This window comes from Bos indicus x Bos taurus, chromosome 18 (assembly GCF_003369695.1).
Source record: "Bos indicus x Bos taurus breed Angus x Brahman F1 hybrid chromosome 18, Bos_hybrid_MaternalHap_v2.0, whole genome shotgun sequence".
NCBI lineage: Eukaryota > Metazoa > Chordata > Mammalia > Artiodactyla > Bovidae > Bos > Bos indicus x Bos taurus.
In genome coordinates, this window is record NC_040093.1 from 46604697 (window position 1) to 46627887 (window position 23191).

A 23191-nucleotide genomic window follows, 5' to 3' on the forward strand; every position below is an offset into this window, starting at 1 on the left:
ATTCCACTTTGAGTTTATATTTTTCAAAAGGTTTCAGAAAAATTGTTTTTGCAAGTATAATTAAGAAATTCATCACTGAAGGACACTATTCCTTATATTTCAATTACCAATTTATTTCATTACCAATAAATAATGGTAGCTATTAAGGTTTTATCAGAACATCTCTTTAAAAATAGATACAATGAAAATGAGCCACAGCCCGTGCTACTAAGATCATGAAGATACTCAGTAAAAGAAAAGTAAACTATATCACTTGTTCATTTACAATAAGTGAGTTTTGTCTTTCATTGAAGGAGGAAAAGTAAACATTCCTTTGGATGATATGCTTGAGCAAACTATTAAATTGGATAAAATGTGAAATTGGATGAAATGACAACAGAAACCTTCACAATCTTTTTTCCTCTAAGCTACTTAAATGTTTTCAAGTTACAAATCAGATTGATATTTTTTTGGCACCAAAAATCTAAAAAGTTCAATCTTAGTATTTTCTACTAAGTTCAATTTAAAGTATTTCCTACAAGGACAAAGCTGAAGCATGGCATAATTTTTAAATTTGTGTTAACAGTTTGTGTTTATAACTGTTCTCAGTGGGTTAAAATTAATAGTTATTGAAGTTATAGTTTTCTTAAGAAGCCTAAGGACTTGAATATAAAATACAGTAATTATCACGTACCTCAGCAAATTTCAGGTTACTGTTGATAAAAGAACATTCTAATAATTGCTGAATTGTAGGAACTCCAACTTTCTCATTTTTTTCCATAAAAATTTGATAGAAGTAACAATCTTGTACTTTTTGACCTGCTGATCTAAAAATATGCAGAAAAAGCCAGATAATTTACTTATGAAATGCATCAGAAACTGAAGTGGTTCTAGGGGCATTTGAGAACACAAAAACTATTGAGAATAGAAATCTGCAACTCTGACAGTCAGAACAACAGGGACAAAGACAATCATTTAGATAAAATAATTAAATGTACTTGTGCATAAGAACTTAAAAATTATTTAGTTTTCATACTGAAAGTTTCCTTAGTGATTAGGAGAAAAATAATGCAATAACATCTGCAATCAAAAAGCATTTGTGAATAATAATAACCAGAAGCTAATATCATTGGTTCAACTTTATTGTCCAAAGCTAGAAAACAGTAAACTGCATTTAATGCCTTTAACAGGAAAGTCAGTTCATACATGGCTGAATGGGACAAACCCTTAGAGACCTTCCAGATGGTCTAAAGACCTTCTGGACCTTTAGAAATTTTTAATTTCTAAAATGAAGGCCCTGCAGGGCAAAGGATCATCCTTCCCAGCAAGTCAAAAGCAGAGCCAGGTGTAAAACCCAGGTGTCCTCTAACAACTGTTCGCTATTCTCTGCACTCAAGAATGTTCTCTTTAGATGGTCACTCGTTTATTCAACAAGCACCCAGTTAGGACCCACTGTATGCAAATATCAGTATTACCCTTACATATTTTCCCTTCTAAATATTTTACTAGAATGCATGAAAATTCAAGACTAACTGTACCAAAAGAATCAATAATCTTTAAATTTACTACTTACCCTTTTAAGCAGAATTTCTGGGCATAGAATCAGGCAATTTATAATTAGATTTATAAGTAGATTTCAAGATTTTTAGGGAAAAATATTAATACAGACACTAACCTCAGAAACCCTCAGTTTCCCAAAGCAACTTAAACCCTGAAATAAAGACAACTTATGTGGTAACAAAGCAGAAATTCTTGAGAACCCATGACAAAAAAAAAAAAAAAGATAACCAAAAAATCTGAAGGTTATGCTGTACCGATATTTTAATCTATTATTGATGACAATAAAATGCCAGCATTTTTCTGTGAAAGTCAAAAAGCATTAAAAAGAATCAACAGGTAACAGAAAAAATAAGACTGGAAACAAAGAAAACAGAAGTAGTAGAGGTGAGCAGTTACAAAACTCAGAAATATTAATAGTGATAGAGAGAGATGGTGGTTGGAGGGAGCACAGAGAGGCAAACATGAGATGGGAATCAAAAATGAGGATGTAATACCAACAGCTTTGTGATATTTGGACAGAAAACAAGAGGGGGAGGGGAGCGGCAACCACTCACACCTCATAACTGAAGTTCTAGAAGGTTAATAATATCCTAGGGTGATTAGCTCCTTTGCTTTTCACTTCTCTTCTTTACACAGCTATTTGTAAGGCCTCCCCAGACAGCCATTTTGCTTTTTTGCATTTCTTTTCCACGGGGATGGTCTTGATCTCTGTCTCCTGTACAATGTCACACGAATCTCCAACCACAGTTCATCAGGCACTCTATCAATCAGATTTAGTCCCTTAAATCTATTTCTCACTTCCACTGTATAATCATAAGGGATTTGATTTAGGTCATACCTGAATGGTTTTCCCTACTTTCTTCAATTTAAGTCTGAATTTGGCAATAAGGAGTTCATAATCTGAGCCACAGTCAGCTCCTGGTCTTGTTTTTGTTGACTGTATAGAGCTTCTCCATCTTTGGCTGCAAAGAATATATTGATTAATCTGATTTTGGTGTTGACCATCTGGTGATGTTCATGTGTAGAGTCTTCTCTTGTGTTGTCGGAAGAGGGTGTTTGCTATGACTAGTGCATTTTCTTGGCAAAACTCTATTAGTCTTTGCCCTGCTTCATTCCGTATTCCAAGGCCAAATTTGCCTGTTACTCCAGGTGTTTCTTGACTTCCTACTTTTGCATTCCAGTCTCCTATAATGAAAAGGACATCTTTTTTGGGTGTTAGTTATAAAAGGTCTTGTAGGTCTTTATAGAACTGTTCAATTTCAGCTTCTTCAGCATTACTGGTTGGGGCATAGACTTGGATTACTGTGATACTGAATGGTTTGCCTTGGAAACGAACGGAGATCATTCTGTCGTTTGAGATTGCATCCAAGTACTGCATTTCGGACTCTTTTGTTGACCATGATGGCTACTCCATTTCTTCTAAGGTACTCCAGTGCCCGCAGTAGTAGATATAATGGTCATCTGAGTTAAATCCACCCATTCCAGTCCATTTTAGTTAGCTGATTCCTAGAATGTCAACGTTCATTCTTGCTATCTCCTGTTTGACCACTTCCAATTTGCCTTGATTCATGGACCTGACATTCCAGGTTCCTATGCAGTACTGCTCTTTACAGCATCGGACCTTGCTTCTATCACCAGTCACATCCAAAAGCAAAGAAGAAAAGGAAAGATATAAGCATCTGAATGCAGAGTTCCAAAGAATGGCAAGAAGAGATAAGAAAGCCTTCCTCAGCCATCAATGCAAAGAAATAGAGGAAAACAACAGAATGGGAAAGACTAGAGATCTCTTCAAGAAAATTAGAGATACCAATGGAACATTTCATGCAAAGATGGGCTCAATAAAGGACAGAAATGGTATGGACCTAACAGAAGCAGAAGATATTAAGAAGAGGTGGCAGGAATACACAGAAGAACTATACAAAAAAGATCTTCACAACCAAGATAATCATGATGGTGTGATCACTCACCTAGAGCCAGACATCCTGGAATGTGAAGTCAAGTGGGCCTTAGGAAGCATCACTACAAACAAAGCTAGTGGAGGTGATGGAATTCCAGTTGAACTACTTCAAATCCTGAAAGATGATGCTGTGAAAGTGCTGCACTCAATATGCCAGCAAATTTGGAAAACTCAGCAGTGGCCACAGGACTAGAAAAGGTCAGTTTTCATTCCAATCCCAAAGAAAGGCAATGCCAAAGAATGCTCAAACTACCACACAATTGCCCTCATCTCACACGCTAGTAAAGTAATGCTCAAAATTCTCCAAGCCAGTCTTCAGCAATACATGAACCGTGAACTTCCAGATGTTCAAGCTGGTTTTAGAAAAGGCAGAGAAACCAGAGATCAAATTGCCAACACCTGCTGGATCATGGAGAAAGCAAGAGAGTTCCAGAAAAACATCTATTTCTGCTTTATTGACTATGCCAAAGCCTTTGACTGTGTGGATCACAGTAACTGTGGAAAATTCTGAAAGAGATGGGAATACCAGACCACCTGACCTGCCTCTGGAGAAACCTATATGCAGGTCAGGAAGCAACAGTTAGAACTGGACATGGAACAACAGACTGGTTCCAAATAGGAAAAGGAATACGTCAAGGCTATATATTCTCACCCTGCTTATTTAACTTATATGCAGAGTACATCATGAGAAACGCTGGGCCGGAAGAAGCACAAGCTGGAATCAAGATTGCCGGGAGAAATATCAATAACCTCAGATATGCAAATGACACCACCTTTATGGCAGAAAGTGAAGAAGAACTAAAAAGCCTCTTGATGAAAGTGAAAGTGGAGAGTGAAAATGTTGGCTTAAAGCTCAACATTCAGAAAACGAAGATCATGGCATCTGGTCCCATCACTTCATGGGAAATAGATGGGGAAACAGTGGAAACAGTATCAGACTTTATTTTTGGGGGGCTCCAAAATCACTGCAGATGGTGACTGCAGCCATGAAATTAAAAGACACTTACTCCTTGGAAGAAAAGTTATGACCAACCTAGATAGCATATTGAAAAGCAAAGACATTACTTTGCCAACAAAGATCCGTCTAGTCAAGGCTATGGTTTTTCCAGTGGTCATGTATGGATGTGAGAGTTGGACTGTGAAGAAAGCTAAGCGCTGAAGAATTGATGCTTTTGAACTGTGGTGTTGGAGAAGACTCTTGAGAGTCCCTTGGACTGCAAGGAGATCCAACCAGTCCATTCTGAAGAAGATCAGCCCTGGGATTTCTTTGGAAGGAATGATGCTAAAGCTGAAACTCCAATACTTTGGCCACCTCATGTGAAGAGTTGACTCATTGGAAAAGACTCTGATGCTGGGAGGGATTGGGGGCAGGAGGAGAAGGGGACGACAGAGGATGAGATGGCTGGATGGCATCACTGACTCGATGGATATGAGTCTGAGTCAACTCCGGGAGTTGGTGATGGACAGGGAGGCCTGGCGTGCTGTGATTCATGGGGTCGCAGAGTCAGACACGGCTGAGCGACTGAACTGAATTGAACTGAGGGTGATTAGCTCATCACTGAGAAACACATATATAAGAATTAGAGCAAAATTGATGGTATTGTACAAAACCACACACCTTACATTTCTGTTTATCACTGCCCTCCCCTCCCCAAAAAAACTAAGAGCAGAAGGATACAAATGTTGTATTAACTTTAAAAGAAAACAGATGTCTAGGGAGGAAATAAAAGTATTCATGGGTTTGTAGGTCTATCTTTGTAACACATAGTGGGTAGTTGACTAAAATTTTTTACAGATTCTGGATTATCTAGTAATATGGAATATAACATATCCATGTAATAAGAATTCCCAGTTCGGAAGTTGATGTATAATACAGGGAGCTCAACCTGATGTTCTGTGATGACTGAGAGGGGTGGGTGGTGGTGGAAAGAGTGGGAGGGAGACTCAAGGAGGGGATATATGTATACATATAGCTGATTATATAGGACGATCCCCTGGAGGAGGGCATGTCAACCCACTCCAGTATCTTGCCTGGAGAATCCCATGGACAGAAGAGACTGGTGGGCTACAGCCAATAGGCTCACAAAGAGTCAGACATGACTGAGTGACTTAGGACACACACACAGTTGATTCACGTTGTATGGCAGAAACCAACACAACACTGTAAAGCAATTATACTTCAATCAAACATTTAAAAAATAAAAGAAGAATCCCCAGTTCTATGGTTCTATAGTAAGAGGTACTCAATAGTACAACCTGAATATTCCCTTATATCTGCTTCCTGATACTGATTTTTTCCATTATTTTTCCTGGAGTGCTTCACCTCCATCCACTAGATTCTCCCCTTGGTGGCTATAACTTCAGTTTCATGCTAGCACTCCCAACACAATTAGTCATTGCTGCTGTTTTTAAGTATGAAAGCTTGATATACCTACATTTACCAATTTCTTGCTTGACTTCCTTGTTTCTTGCATAACATTCCCTTATTCTAAATTTGGTTTTATGTAATAAGTCTCTGACTGGTAATTTAGTCCTGGTTCTTTCTGCTCAGGAATTTTGTGCATCTTTTTTCTTATAATTTAAGTTTGTCAGAAGTTCTGTAAAATCTTCAGTTATTATCTCTCAAACTATTGCTGCTTCCCTAATCTCTAGTGATTCCTGTGAGAACTACAATTGGAATTTGTCTTTCATGTCTCTTTTGTTCCTTGTTATCCTTTATTTTTTATAACTCTGTCCCTTTGGGCTACATTCTAGGTAATTTCTTCAGATCTATCTTGTAAATGAGCAATTCTCTCCTTAGTTGTGCATACTGCATTCAGTGAGGTATCCTCTCCCAGCCATATCTATATGGCTATACTCAAGTAGGAAATGGCAACCCACTCCAGTTTTCATGCCTGGAAAATTCCATGGATAAAGGAGTCTGGTGGGCTATAGTCCATGGAGTTGCAGAGTCAGACATGACTGAACACAAACACACACACATATGTATAAACCATACATATATAAACTACACACACACATATATATATACACACATATATAAACTATATAGTTTTTTTATTCTATTTATGATAATTTCATCTTTTTTAATTTTTCTTTGTTATTAAATCTATACTTGTCCTCCATAGGTATCTAATTCCTTCTTTATTCTCTTCACCATTTAAAAATATTTCATACTAAGAGTATCATTTTAGAATAGTCTCTAAGGTACTCATCTGTTGTATCAGCTGACTCTCCCTCATTCAGAAAGATGGGTCTATGGAGGTGAAGAATGACACTCGGGAGAAAACTGCTAACCTTTAAAGTATCTTTTTTCATATTTTTATAATCTTAAGTGATTCTCAATATGAAGGGGCTGCTGAAGGGGGAGGAGAGGCAGAGCTTCCCAGGGCCCTCTTGAAACTCCACAATACCTTAGACACTGAAATATATTTCTATATGTACCTGACCCCTCCTCACCCACTCTGAGAATCACTGCAGTATTCATCCTGTGTTATTACCAGGAATGTATTACCTCCCCAATGGGCTATGGGGGAAAAAAAAAAAAACAAACTGTTTTAATCATCTGAACCTTAACTCTTCAAGATGAAAAACAAAAGTGATTTTTTTTCCTCCCAAATTGCCTGCTAAATTTCCTACATTATGTATTAAACATATTTCCTTCCTAATTTGTATTTGAAGGTTGACATACTGAAATACCACATACAGTTAATTCTACATCTGGGCTTTGTCTTCAGTTCTATCTATTCAGTTTCTAATTGTGTGCCAGTATCATACTGCTTTAATGTCTGTTGTGCTATCTTTATAGCTTATAATAGAATTGTTTTTTTAAAAACACTACAATGTTTTCACATCTTGTAGAGATTTCTAAAATTGTTTTACAGCATTCCAAAGTGGGGGAAAAGTTAAGATCTTGATGATGTACAAATTATTTTGTAAAAATTAACATGTTAAACTTATTTAATCTTTCTACTTAAATATAATCTTTCTCATTAATTAATCAAATCACTTTTTATTTTATTTTATTTTTTCAAATCACTTTTTAGCTCTGGACAACTTTTTAAAAAATCTATCTCAATAAAGTTGATTTCTTAGAATTTTATACTTTCATGAAGCATGAAATTATCCCTTCTTCATATTTGCTACTGATAAACAAATACAATTGATTTCTCCATGATTTTATTCTACATGGCCAAATTACAAATTTTTGTATTAATACTACAGTTTCTAAACAATTCTCTAGGATTTTCTAGGTATACATATGTGCAGGTTAAGTCACTTCAGTCATGTCCTACTCTTGTGACCTTATGGACTCTAGTCTGCCAGGCTCCTCTGTCCATGGGATTCTCCAGGCAAGAATACTGGAGTGGGTTGCCATGCCCCCCTCCAGGGGATCTTCCCAAGCCAGGGGTCAAACCTGCATCTCTTATATATTCTGCATTGGCAGGCAGGTTCTTTACCACTAGCACCACCTGGGAAGCCCAGGTATACATATAGTTATCACCATATTTGAAGAGATGATAAATATATCCTGTCTTATTTCATTAGCCAGAACTTCAAAAACATTATCAAATTATAACTGCAGTATTGTCCATCAACCCTTCCTTCCTTTCTTTTTCTCATTAACTCAATATTGGCATCAAAGAAAATCACTTGAGACATTGAGATGAGTAAGAATCCTTGTCTGTGTTAGCTTTTAAGGAAGTGCAACCTCAAAAATGACAGAATGATCTCAGCTTATTTCCAAGGCAAACTATTTAACATCACAGTAATCCAAGTCTATGCCCCAAGCAGTAATGCCAAAGAGGCTGAAGTCGAACGGTTCAATGAAGACCTACAAGACCTTCTAGAACTAACACCAAAAAAAGATGTCCTTTTCATCATAGGCAATTGGAATGCAAAAGGAGAAAGTCAAGAGACAGCTTAGAGTTAACAGGCAAGTTTGGCATTAGGGTACAAGATGAAGCAGGGCAAAGGCTAACAGAGTTTTGTCAAGGGAACACACTAGTTACAGCAAACACCCTTTTCCAACAACACAAGAGATGACTCTACACATGGACATCATCAGATGGTCAATACTGAAATCAGACTGATTAAATTCTTTGCAGCCGAAGATGGAGAAGCTCTACGCTGTCAGCAAAAACAAGACCTGGAGCTGACTATGGCTCTGATCACCAGCTCCTTATTGCAAAATTCAGGCTTAAACTGAAGAAAAGTAGGGAAAACCACTAGGTCATTCAAGTATGACCTAAGTCAAATCCATTATGATTATATAGTGGAGGTGACGATTTAAGGGATTAGATCTGGTAAACAGAATGCCTGAAGAACTATGGATGGAGTTTGTGACACTGTACACGAAGTGGTGACCAAAACCATCCCAAAGAAGAACTATACAAAAGGTCTTAATGACCTGGACAACCAAGATGGTGTGATCACTCACCTATAGCCAGACATCTGGAGTGTGAAATCATGTGGATCTTAGATAGTGTTTGTACAATCAAAGCTAATAGAAGTGATGGATTCCAGCTGAGCTATTTCAAATCCCAAAAGATGATGCTGTTAAAGTGCTGCACTCAATATGCCAGCAAATTTGGAAAATTCAGCAGTGGCCACAGGACTGGAAAAGGTCAGTTTTCATTCCAGTCCCAAAGAAAGGCAATGCCAAAGAATGTTCAAACTACTTATAATTGCACTCATTTCACATGCTGGTAAGGTTATGCTCAAAATCCTTCAAGCAGTTTCAACAGTATGTGAACCAAGAACTTCAACATGTACAAGCTGGATTTAGAAAAGGCAGAAGAACCAGAGATCAAAATGCCAACATTTGCTGGCCCATAGAGAAAGCAAGGGAATTCCAGAAAAACATTTATGTCTGCTTCATTGACCATGCTAAAACCTGTGACTGTGTGGATCACAACAAACTGTGAAAAATTCTCAAACAGATGGATATATCAGACCACTTTACCCCTCTCCTGAGAAACCTGTATGCAGGTCAAGAAGCAATAGTTAGAACTGAATATGGAACAACAGACTGGCTTAAATAGAGAAAGGAGTACAAGGCTGTATATTGTCCCCTACTTATTTAACTTATATGCAGAGTACATTATGCAAAATACTGAGCTAGATGAATCACAAGTTGGAATCAAGATTGTCAGAAGTATCAACAACCTCAGTTCAGTTCAGTCGCTCAGTAGTGTCCAATTCTGCGACCCCAGGGACTGTAGCATGCTAGGCCTCCCTGTCCATCACCAACTCCTGGAGCTTACTCAAATTCATATCCATTGAGTCGGTGATGCCATCCAACCATCTCATCCTCTGTTGCTCCCTTTTCCTCCTGCCTCCAATCTTTCCCAGCATCAGGGTCTTTTTAAATGAATCAGTTCTCTGCATCAGGTGGCCAAAGTATTGGAGTTTCAGCTTCAGCATCAGTCCTTCCAATGAATATTCAGGACTGATTTCCTTTAGGATGGACTGGTTGGATCTCCTTGTAGTCCAAGGGACTCTCAAGAGTCTTCTCCAACAGTTCAAAAGCATCAATCAACAACCTCAGATATGCAGGTAATATCAATCTATTGATAGAAAGTAATGAGGGACTAAAGACTCTCTTGATGACGGTGAAACAGGAGAGTGAAAAAGCTGGCTTAAAACTCAATATTCAAAAAACTAAGATCATGGCATCCGATCCCATCACTTCATAGCAAACAGAGGGGAAAATGTGGAAGCTGTTACAGATTTTCTTTTCTTGGGCTCCAAAATCACTGAAGATAGTGACTGCAACCACGAAATTAAAAGATGCTTGTTCCCTGAAGGAAAGCTATGACAAACCTAGACAGTGTAATGAAAAGCAGAGACATCACTTTACTGACAGTGGTCCATACAGTCAAAGTTATGGTTTTTCCAGTAATCATGTACAGATGTGAAATCTGAACCACAAAGAAAGCTGAGCACTGAAGAATTGATGCTTTTGAGATGATTCTGAACTGTGGTGCTGAGAAGACTCCTGAAGAGTCCCCTGGACAGCAAGGAGATCAAAACAGTCAATTCTAAAGGAAATCAACCCTGAATATTCACTGGAAGGACTAATGCTGAAGCCGAAACTCCAATATTTTGACCACCTGATGAGAAGAGTCGACTCACTGGAAAAGACCCCGAGGCTGGGAAAGGCTGAGGCAAAAGGAGAAGAGGGCAGCAGAGAGATGGTTAGATAGCACCACCAAACTCAATGGACATGAATTTGAGCATACTCCAGGAGACAGTGGGGGACAGGGAAGTCTGGTGTGCTGCAGTTATGCGGTTCCAGAGTCAGACATGACTTAGCAACTGAAATAGCATATTAGCAAGATTCTTCAACAAAATAACCCAGACTAAAATGTCAAAAGGTCCAGCATTCAACCTGGAAAATTCATCCACTTAGAATATCTCATGAAGAACTTCACTGCATGAGATTCAAGACTTTCATTCAAGATGCCAGGGAAAAGACCAAGCTATAAAACTGGGAACAAAAGAGCTGATTTAAAGCTAAATTCATTGAGTGGTGTAGCCAGAAACAGTGCTCCCATCATGTTTGACTGAATTCAAATAAGATTCTCTTTAAAGGGTTCATTAATTTAAATTACAAATATATCTATATACAGTTTTATAAGAAAATGACTTACAATAGTATTTATTACTGGGGTTAAAATTAAAAGCATAAATTTATATTGGATTTGATCTTCCAGTTAAGTATGATACTATTGAGAAGACTGATTTAAATTAATTTGCAGTGTAGGAACCTAGCATATTAGGATCATTAAACAAATACAATATTAAGTAATCACTAAGAAAATCAATTCTACTGAATGATGGCAGTGGAAATGAGGATTGTTCTTTTTTTCCAATGTTTATGTAACAATTTAAAATTACCTGATTTTTAACAATGGTTCTACTCTTAAAATATGATGAAACAGGATATTCAGGAATTCTTCAGGATCTAGTAGAAGATAAAAAATCAAATAAATCACAGACAAAATTTTTAAACCATTCTATTTTTATTTAAAACAGTTATATTCCTATATAGAATTCAATTTCATAATCAATATTATTTCAATTAAAAGAATAGTTCTCAAGTTTTCCTAACAAAAAAAATACAAAGGATATTTAAATGTTATGAGAAAGTATTATGTGCCAAGTTTGTTATAACTTTATTGCATTTTAAATAATAATTCATATATAGGGAAATAATTATAGGGGAACTTAAGTATGATCTTATTTTTTCTGTTATTTAAATAATTATCAAGACTGTAAATATTATAGTTGGTTACAATATACTGTTAACACATTCAAAGTCAGTAGTTGAACCTCTGAGGAAATTCATTAGCTAATGAAGAGATTAAACATTGTCTCTGACCATAATCTTAAATCCTAATCAGTCATTTGTAACTCACCTAATAACAAGGAAAGCTAAGTGGGAATTGTGGGTAATTCAGCACAACTCTTCACCACCGAAAAGAAAAAAACTCTGAGTATCACTGCTGGAAGGAAACTCTCTGTATGTATTCATAATATACTAAAACAAGTCAACTTATTAAAGGGGTTCATTATTTCACATATCACTAATTTTAGAAGAGACAAAGTATTTATAAATAGGGAAGAAAATTGTATATCACAAAGAAAAAATTATATTTTAAAATAAAACCCCCAAAACGACACAGACATAACATTTCAGCCAATAATTTAGCATTTATGCCTTCAAGTTATTTTTAAAGCAAATCCTATAAATTAAAACAGTCACCTTTTTCTTCAGAGGTAAATCCTGATGCAGCCTCAACTTTTTCAAGTATCTTCCTCAGTTTCATAATCTTTGTTGCACATACATAACCATATCTGTTAGTAAAAAACTATTAATTCTAGCATACATATTAATATAACATTTTATTGAAGTATATTGTTGGTTTACAATGGACATAACACATTTTAATAATCATGTATTTCTTATATAAACTAGTGTCATAAATCAACATGCTTATAAGTATTTTTAAAAAATACAATTATAAGCTTCTTCTTGAGGTTTAAAAATTTTTGATATAACTATTATACAGTAATAAAAGAAAAAATAATTTTAATTTATGATGACTGTTTTCTCTATGTCCTTAAGGAATTAAAATATTTATTTTACAAAATAGAATATACAATTTTGAGAGAAGGTCCTTTTAATACTAAAGGATGAAACAGCTACCAGGGGAAATGGAAAAGGGCAATGATAAGAAACTGAAATTCTAAAATCTGCAGTCAAACCAATTATCATAATTACATTTTCTCTCATCTTTGTCTGAATACAGGAAACTCACTCATTAGCTCTTTGCAGCCAACACATATTGAGCACCTACCACTTACACAGTAATCTAACCTTTTGGTCACCAAGAATACAAAAATGAGTAAGATTAAAAAAAACAGGGTATCTGCCTGTGAGAAGCTTGAAATGGAGAAGGCACAGGTTCAGTCCCAAGTAAAACTAGTCAGCTATAACCTAGATTTGACTGCTGTAGACAAAAAGAATCTTGATCAAAACAGGGCATTTGACAAGTCTCTTGCTGTGGACAGGGTGACAAAGTTTAATTAACCATGATTCTTAACGAGTTGGACAACAATATTCGAAGAACGTTTATTAATGGATTTATGGTGTTTTAGAAGGAAATAAGGAAGTGGTCACATGCCTTAATTTTGGATTTAATCTGTCTTGTTCTAGTATCAATCACTGGGGAAAGGAATAGATAGTATTTTAAAAATTTGTATTTATACAAATATAATATAAAATGATGTAAAAATCAAGACTCATAATTATCTTAAGTGAAAACTACAGTTTTTTTATCATAATAGAATTTAAGGTAAACAAAAGATACAAGTGGAAAAATTATTCACCTATAAATATACTTCCTAGTCATGTTATATAATAGGTCTTTCTGAATGCTCATTATATTTCAGTGTTCTGCATTTTGCAATCTTATATCAAGATATTTATTAATTTCCATTGTTAAGAAAAATATGTCACAAAATTTAAGTGTAGCTTAATATGGACTTTACATAGCTTTCTCTCTGTGTTCCTGAAAGAACAGATTTATTTTGTGATCTACAGCCCTGATTCTTCATAGTTTAAATTTTATAATGTGACATCATCTCACCTTCCTCCTACCGCTTTCAAAAGCTCTTACTAGACGTCTTGTACTTCTACCACTACAAATTGCTCTTGTGGCCAAAGAAAGACATATTTTTAATTCTTAAACTAGGAAACGATCAAAAACATCACCTTTTTAAGGGAGGTGGAGGGAGATCCAAATATCTTCCTTTAACCAAGAAATATGTCAGTAAAATATATCTATTTTACATACAAAACTATTAAATATTCACTACTGCATAAATAAACTACTTCCCTTGCTGCTATTCATTCAGATAAAATTAAGTTTAAGAAGCCAGATCATACCAAGTAGTCTAATAAGTATGACTGTGCTCAGTCACTCAGTCGTGTCTGACTCTGTGCAATCCCATGGACTATAGCCCACCAGGCTCCTCTGTCAATGGGGATTCTCCAGACAAGAATATTGGAGTGGGTTGCCATGCCCTTCTTCAGGGGATCTTCCCAACCCAGAGATCAAACCCATGTCTCCTGCATTGCAGGCAGATTCTTTACCATCTGAGCCACCAGGAAAGCCCATGAATACTGGAGTGGGAAGCCTATCCCTTCAGGGGATCTTCCCAACCCAGGAATTGAACCAGGGTCTCCTACATTGCAGATAGATTCTTCACCAGCTGAGCTATCAGGGAACTTTTTAGGAATTGTGTTGGAGAAGGTAAAAGTCCCAGGTGCCTTTTAGCACCTTTACTGAGTGTATACTACCAAATGGTTTCAACATTTCATGGCATGCACTATGTGCCACACTTTGGTCAGATGTTAAAGAAGGGCCAAAAGTCTTTTTAAAAGTTAATACTTCATCAAGAGAAGTAATTCTCTCCCATTTATCATTAAGTGAAGGCAGAGGATAAATTAATTACTGTACCAAGAAGCAGCCAATAAGACACCATCTAAAGGGAAAAATAACTACATATCTTCTACTTACATTCTCAGAGGATTAACGATTTCTGTCCTCAGGAGTTCTTGAGTTTCACTATAGTATTCTACGTCATTCTTTTCTTTAGGTCTAAGTAACACAGTATCCAGAACGGAACTAAAAGCAAATAAGCTGCAAAATAAAAAAGAATACTTTTCCTCATGCTGGAAGTATACTCGTTTTTGAGAAACACATACTAAAAAGAAAATGAAGAGAAAAATCACAAGAGAGAACACATAACATACAAATCAGTATTTTTCATTAATACAGGCAAACAAAACTGTCAGGTTTCCTATGGCTCACTCATTAGGGCCTAGAAATCCTCCCAGGATAAGGAGAATACTAATATCAAGAAGGTAAACTATAGTGCTTCCCTGGTCCAGTAGTTAAGAATCCACCTTGCAGTGCAGGGGATGCCGGTTTGATCCGTGGTCTAGGAGGATCCCATATGCGGTGGAATAACTAAGCCACTCTGCCACAACTCTTGAGCCTGTACTCTAGAGCTCTCAAGCCAACGCTACTGAGCACACACACTGCAGCTACAGAAGCCTGTGCACCTAGAGTCTGTGCTCCACAACAAGAGAAGCCACCACAATGAGAAACCCATGCACTGCAATGAGCCCCTGCTTGTCACAACTAGAGAAAGCCTGCAAGCAGCAGCAAAGACCCACCACAGCCACAATATAAAATAAATAAATAAATCTTTAAGAAAGAAATACTGCTGCTTAGTTTAAAAAAAAAAGAGAGAGAGAGAGGGAAGAAGAAGGTAAACTATTGATTGGCAGTGTTAAAGGATAAAAATATACCTACTGGGAAAAAGTTCTTTGCAAAAACTGAAAGAAAGCCTACAAATCTGAGTTAACAAATAGACAACAGAGAAGAAAGTCTGGAAACTAACCTCCCAGGGTAAAAACATTGCCAATACGCAACCCATTCTAGATATTATACTATATATATATATATATATATATATATTAAGAATAATATATATATTCTTTCTTGTCACACCCTTTTGCAGAGACCTAAATTACTTTAAATGTCAAAATCAATTGGGACTAACAGCAGTTATATGCTAACATCAAAGAAAAAAGAAAATTTGGCTAACACAGAGTTTTATCAGAAAATCTGAAGAATATTACATCAATTCTTGCTTTTGTCAACACTTCAGTGAGACTGAAAATATTCTGCCCCCAAAATGGCCCTCCACTTTTATTCTTCTTCCTGCCTTTGAAATTTTAACATCTTATTAACTTCCTACTTCTTACAACATGGCTGTACCAAGCTGGCAGGTTATTCTCAATTTAACTAGCAGTGTACTTGGTTCAATCTTCAGAGCACAAAAATTTTTGCCATGTTAAATTGTTCAACTTTGAAATAAACTACATATACAAGGGCAACTGCTTCTACTGAAAATAATTCTTTAAAGCAGATTTATGATTGCCTCTACTTAGTAAAACAAACACGCAAATCAGTCAATGACTTATGGCAAGTCCTGTTATTTAATTTGTGCACAAAGATCCTGTACTTATTCTCTTCAGTCCTTTGCTTTCCCACATACACTCAGAATATCTGCTCCACCGGTAACACCACCATTTCCTCTTACCCATCATTCACTGCATGACTTCTTGTACTCATTTTTTGGATACAGGCACATAAGACAATACTCAGTAGTTTCCCAGGAGCATATAGTGAAATGCAAATCTCCCTTTCTGTCCTGAACCCCAGAGCCCCCAGTTTCTCCACTCAGAGCCAGCTGGCAGCTCCTCCGTTTCTCTCCCTCCTTCTACCTCCCTCTCTCACATACACACATACCCGTCCCCATGGCATTATATTCCTAGTGCATTAATTTTAAACTTACCAGAATAAGGTAGAGTCTAAGTAACAAGAATTGTAATGACCCTGGATACCTTTCTTCTTTCCAATCATTATCTCTAAACCTTCTTTTTCCATTTTTGGTGGAGTATTTTCTTCTACTACTTCACTTAAGTACCCTCCAAATGCTGCAAAGATAAAAATGAAAACAACTCTTTCAAGCTAATATAGTATATATTCCCATACATATTCCCTCACTTAAAAATATCTTTTTGTATTTTGACACACAATTTATTACCCAATTTAAAACTAAGCTAAAGGTAGGTTTTGGTTAATTATTATTCAGCCTGGCTTATAAAAAATGCTAACATTCATTTTCAACCTTACTTCTTCCACCATTTAAAAAACACTTTAGAGTATCAAGCAATGTAAAAAAGCATCTTTGCCAAGCAAAATATTTTGTTTCCCAAATATTTTGTCTGAAGATGTTTCATTTTTCAAGTTGGAAAAGAAAACAAAAAATTTTAAAGCATTATTTCTACTGTAAGAAAACATGTTTTCCATAAAAATAATTTTCCTATTTTTACCTGTTTAACCCTCAAGATGCTTCACCATGATGATACAAAACTGGAAAGGGTTAGTATCAGGAAACTGCCACCTACTATAAGTGATGAGAGGATCAGCCCTTCATCAAGCAATTAAAACTACTTTTTCTAATAATGCTGACTTCTTGATAAGATATGATTATTGAGGTACTTAGACAATACACTGAGAAGAAAGTCATTCTTGATAAGATATGCTGACTAATGTACTTGAACAATACAGAGAGACGAAAATCAGTGCCATACAAAAGGCCACATTTCCATCTCTACCTCCTGAGCTGTTGAAAATTAAATGTCTGTAATAAACAGAAAGGGAAAAATAAATCCCACTATTTCTCAATTTTTAAGGTCTCAAGCACAGTTTCCTGGCTATTACTTTTTCTTAAATGGCCCCTCTTAGAATAAATGTAACTTTCTTATAGACCAAATAATCATTTTTTTTTTTCTGATTTAAAAGCCTGATGAACACTGGCAAGAAACAAAGAAACACTGTTACTACTATCTACTGCAAAATGACATGAGATTAGAACTAGAGTCATTTCAGATTAGTAAATAAATGAAAGGCAGGCAAATACCTAAAGAGTTACAGCGTTCGATCTGATTGGAAACTGGCTGCAGGGACGCAAACCTCGAGTCGGGTCTGCAGCTCTTCAGTTTAACAAACAGCGCCTTCTTAAGGGCACAGGTGAAATAGCGAGTGCCCCTGAATGTTCCATCTGTACAACCCGCACATTCATCTTCCTGGAAAAAAAAGAAGCTTAGACATGCATTATTCTGCATCTTGCAAAGACATATACAAAGAACTAAGACCTATTTACCTTAGGGTTAACTAAGTTAACGCTTCCTTAGAACTCCCTTGTCACACCTGTCCTGAGAACTTGATCACAAAAAGGGGGTTGACTAATTAGTGTTTCAGCCCTTTCAATTTGAGAAATTAATGCCTTATTCCAGCATAAAATCCTCAATGTATTTCTCTTTTGAATACATGCTTAAACCTTCCCTGGTTCACTGACTTTCCTGCACCATTTCCAAAAGCATTAAAACTAGTAGGGAGAGAAGGGCAAAAGAAGCTATTTATTTTAACCACTCAAAAAGAAAAATTAGCATTCACTAGCCTGCAAACCAACAAATTAAAAAATAATTTTTTTTTCTAATTTTATTTTATTTTTAAACTTTACATAATTGTATTAGTTTTGCCAAATATCAAAATGAATCCGCCACAGGTATACAAGTGTTCCCCATCCCGAACCCTCCTCCCTCCTCCCTCCCCATACCATCCCTCTGGGCCATCCCAGTGCACCAGCCCCAAGCATCCAGCATCGTGCATCGAACCTGGACTGGCAACTCGTTTCCTACATGATATTTTACATGTTTCATTGCCATTCTCCCAAATCTTCCCACCCTCTCCCTCTCCCACAGAGTCCATAAGACTGTTCTATACATCAGTGTCTCTTTTGCTGTCTCGTACACCGGGTTATTGTTACCATCTTTCTAAATTCCATATATATGCGTTAGTGTACTGTATTTATGTTTTTCCTTCTGGCTTACTTCACTCTGTATAATAGGCTCCAGTTTCATCCACCTCATTAGAACTGATTCAAATGTATTCTTTTTAATGGCTGAGTAATACTCCATTGTGTATATGTACCACAGCTTTCTTATCCATTCATCTGCTGATGGACATCTAGGTTGCTTCCATGTCTTGGCTATTATAAACAGTGCTGCGATGAACATTGGGGTACACGTGTCTCTTTCCCTTCTGGTTTCCTCAGTGTGTATGCCCATTTGAGTACTCTTAGGTTTTATTTAAAAATATTTATTTTTTTAGACTGAACAAGTAAGCCTAAAAAAATAAATATTTTTAAATAAAACCTAAGAGTACTCAAATTCTCTTTCCTGATTATGAAATGTCAAGCAATATTCTAATTTCCAAAATCTTTCCCACAACCAAAGATTTCAAAATGTCACTAAAAATGGTGATTAATCTTAAAGTCAATGATATAAACATTGGAACTGATTGTATAAGGAAGGTTAAGAAAAAAAAGAAAAAGAAAAACTGATTAAAATTTGCTTTCCTTACCGTATTCTGTTTAATATAATGAGCCTAAACCCATTAGCCTAAAAATCTATTTTCATTCCTTGAACATACATCAAACTAACATATGGAACAAGATGATCAGATGCTTAACAGGTGGCAAAGGAAGTCAGGCAATTCGTAATAAAATTTTTCTCTAGTGATGGCTTTTTGACAAATAAAATATTTCACCAAAAAAAAATATAATAAGGAAAAATCTGTACAAAACCCCAGATGGAAAAGAAATATAATTTTTAGGTCAAATTAAATTACCAGTTCCAGTCCGGCTAGTACTTCATTGAGGCCTGGTGGCTGACCAATCCAGCGGATTACCCCGTAGAAAGGAGGATTCTCCTTGACCTCAGCCAACGAGCCCACTTCCAGGCCATGTGAGTTACCAGAAGATACGGCCAAGGGTGGACTCTCCTGCACAGGGGCATTGTTCAGCTCGCCCATCACAGATTGAACTGACAGAGAGAGTGGACTGTGGCTAATACTTCCATTGGTGTTGGGCATCTTTGTCAGACTAAACGGTAAAGAATGAAATCTGTTCTCGCTGGAGAGTGAGTTCATGGAAGGAGGTTGCAGTGGTGGTGAAGCATGCCCAAAGTCTGGAGGAATCTCTGTAAGCGATTTTGCAGGGTCTTCAGCAACTATAAAAAATTATTCTTAATTAGATAAATGTATTCAAGAATATTAAATATGCCCTACATCTTTAAATGTACATACATAAGTCCAACTGCCCACCAGACCTCTTCTAGTATGATTCTCATAAGCATTGCAAACTTACTGTCTCTAAGACAGTGCTCTTGATTCTCCTTCCCCGCCTCCAAATTTTTCTGCCTCAGTGAATGGTTCCCAATTACTCAAACCAAAAAAATATATCATTGATTGGAACTGTATAAGTTACATTCTTTGTCCAAAATATAATCAAGTTACAAAAACTAATATAAAAGACAGCAAAAAATTTAAGAAAGGTGCTTCTAACTAATGAATCAGAGAAGAAAGAATAAAGTAAGTTTTTAAAATAAAGGAAAAAAGGAAGAGAAAAAATGAACACTGGTGGAATACAACTAAAGTAATACTTATAAATGAAGTGTATAAACTTAGTTCATTTTAGCAAAAAGGTAAGGTAATTTTAATAAACTCAGCATAGAACCTAGGAAGTTAGATAAACAACAGAATAACCTCCCAAAAAGTAGTCAAGGAGAAAGAATAAACACAAAAACAGAAATCAATGAATTAAAAGACCAAAGTCAAAAGCTGCTTCACTAAAATAACTAACGTAATTGCCAAGCAGGCACTGCCAATCAGTGTTGAAAGAACAAACATCTTAATAAACAGTGCTGAGATTATCAATTATCCATATTTTTAAAAAAATTAAATTGAAACTCCTCTGTCATACTCTACACAAAAACCATTTCCAAATGGCTTAAAGACATCAAAGGCAAAACTACAAACTTTGGAAGAGAATAAAGAAGAATGTTCTTTGTGACTTTAGGGTAGAGAAAAATATCTTAACCGTGAGTATACAAAATCATAAAGGGAAAGACTGACAAGTATGACCACAATAATATTGAGAGCTACCTGTTCAATAAAAAGCACTGTAGCATGAATAAAAATAAGAGCCACAAATAAGGAGAAAATATTTGTAATCCTTATTTCTGACAAAGAATTAGTACTTGAAAAGGGTCTATAAATCAATTTTTTTAAGAAAGACCAGAAAAAATTTCTCTTTCCAAGAAAGACTCGTAAAGGCAACTCATAGAAAAAGAAACTTAAATCACCAAAAAATCAATGAGAAGATTTTTGTTATTAGGAAACACAATAAAAGAAAGTCAAAACCAACACAAGGTATCATTTCAAAAGGCAAAGATCTTAGAACATTAACTGTTGGTGAGAATGACAAGTAAATGATACCCTTATACAAAGCTGATGTGAGTGTGAATTGGCATAACTATGCTGGGAAACACTTTGGCATTATTTAGTAAAGGAAAGATGTGCATATTCCATGTACATATAGTAATTCCACTCCTAGGAACATACCCTAGACATGGATAAGAATGTTAATAGCAGAGTTGTTAATATAGCAAGAAAATAAAATCAATCCAAAAGTCCATCAATGGCTGAATAGATAATTACATTGTGGTATATTTAAATATTTCATAGCAATGAAATGGAATGGAATGATATACAGCAATGAAAATTAATAAATCATAATCACATACTACAACTTGGATGACTCTTAAGAACATAATGTTGAGGAAGACAATAACATGATATCCATGCAGTCTGATTCCTTGCATATAAAACTCAAAACCATGCAGAACTAACAGTATGCTATTTAGATAGACAAACTCATAAAGAGATCATGAAAACCAAGAGAATGATAAACACTAAATTAAAGATGATGGTAGCTCAGAGGAGAGTGCAGGGGGTGACACTAGGAAGAGGTGCCAAGGGGATTTCAAAGGGAATGATACTGTGTTCTTTTTCTTAAAGTGAGTAGAGACTACGAGGGTGTTTACTATACTTAACACTTTAACTCATTTAAGATTCTTTACTCATGATATTTAATCTATTTTAAAGTTATTCTTTTCTTTTCCAAACTCTCAACCCTCCAAGCCCAACACTCAGTTCCATAAAGCAAAGTCTTGTTTCTGTCTCCAAAATATATACCCAGTGTGTCCAACACTCTTACCCTCGACCACCATCTCCATAGTCGAGGCCACCATCATCTCTCACACTGCAGCCAGTGTTACCTGGTCTCTCGGCCCTCTACTTACCAATCTAATTACCACACAACAACTACTGAGATCTTTTTAAAATTTAAAGATCTTACGTGATCTTGTGTCATTCCCCTGTTTAAAACCTTCAATGGCTTTCCAGTATTCTTTTAATAAACACTAAGCCTCTCACCAATGCTTATTAGGTTCTAGATGATCTGGCTCCTACCTCCTCTCCAGATTCGTTTCATACACCTCTTCTCCTTGCTTACCCTGCCTGCCCCTACTTCCTGTGCCCCAAATATAAAAATGTCTCACTTCAGGTCCTTTGCTATTTCCTCTGCCTAGAATGCTCCTCTCAAGCTCTTTCTCTGGTAGGTTCATTCATACCATCCAGATCTCACGTAAATATCATTTCCTCAAAGAATCTTTTCCAAACCACCCTCTGGGAGCCGGCTGCCTACCAGCCACTATCACCTTGTGTGTCTCCTTCATGGCACATGTCACAGTTGATTATTATCTTATGTGTCTATACATTTATTGTCTATCATACCAACTAGAATATAAGCTGCCTATAACCAGGAACTTTGTTAGTCTTTTCCATGGCTGGATTCACAGCCACTAAGAAAATACTCAGTATTTGCTTTGTTTTATTTTTTTTTTAAATAAATGAATCAAATGTTGCAGAGAATAGCTTTTAAACTATATAAGTAAAACAATGATAGAAACAATGTTCTTTTACAACTAAATTATTTCTATTTTCTAATTTAAGGATGCACCATATGCTTTTATTATGCTCATCAAAATTGAAATTCTACATCTGTTTCTGGAACACAGAAAGCATTCAACAAATATTTGTTGAACAGATGCACAACAACAACAACAACAAAAGAATAAACCAGAAGAAAGTGATGTCCTGGAACCAAGGGAAAGTAGGGTTTTTTAAAAGCAGTGTTTAAGAATATCAAGACAGCAAGAAGTCTTTAAACAATTCAATTGATTCTAGAGATCTTCTACCTTAAACAGATGAGTGAAGTGAAGAAAACACGCTGCTGATACATTTTCTAAATATTGCAATAACCTTAATAGCAGTGTCATTCAAACTGTGTACAGTATTTTAACTCAGCACTATCAATAAAGAAAGTTTTATGGTCTACTCATTTTGTTTCCAAAAACTACATATATTGGTGAAAAGCTATTTTTTATCTGGTAAGTTAAAAGGACAGAATCATTAAAAAAAAAAAACCAAACTAAAATTATAGATTACCTTCATCAATGTACCATGAATTTTTTGATTTGGATTGTGGTTGTGAGTCAACAGAAGACCCATTTAAGGTATAAAATAATTCAGATCTGTTTCTAGTTCCAGGGTCTGAGGTAGATCCTATGGAACAAGAAAA

The 23191-nt window shown here is 36.0% G+C and overlaps 1 protein-coding gene across 6 annotated transcripts in view; it reads right to left on the reverse strand.

The window, feature by feature from the left end:
* The window catches only part of CYLD (CYLD lysine 63 deubiquitinase), a 73356-nt gene that overhangs the window by 8546 nt on the left and 41619 nt on the right, over positions 1-23191 (reverse strand). For 4 of the 6 annotated variants that reach the window (XM_027513610.1, XM_027513608.1, XM_027513607.1 and 1 more), the window contains 8 exons: positions 23059-23175; positions 19339-19718; positions 17567-17732; positions 16436-16577; positions 14587-14709; positions 12267-12358; positions 11399-11465; positions 674-806 (listed from right to left, as the gene is read on the reverse strand). In XM_027513610.1, coding sequence (XP_027369411.1) covers positions 674-806; positions 11399-11465; positions 12267-12358; positions 14587-14709; positions 16436-16577; positions 17567-17732; positions 19339-19718; positions 23059-23175 — 1220 coding nt within the window. The remainder of the gene's footprint in view (positions 1-673; positions 807-11398; positions 11466-12266; positions 12359-14586; positions 14710-16435; positions 16578-17566; positions 17733-19338; positions 19719-23058; positions 23176-23191) is intronic. The other 2 variants (XM_027513609.1, XM_027513611.1) reach the window with 1 other exon arrangement.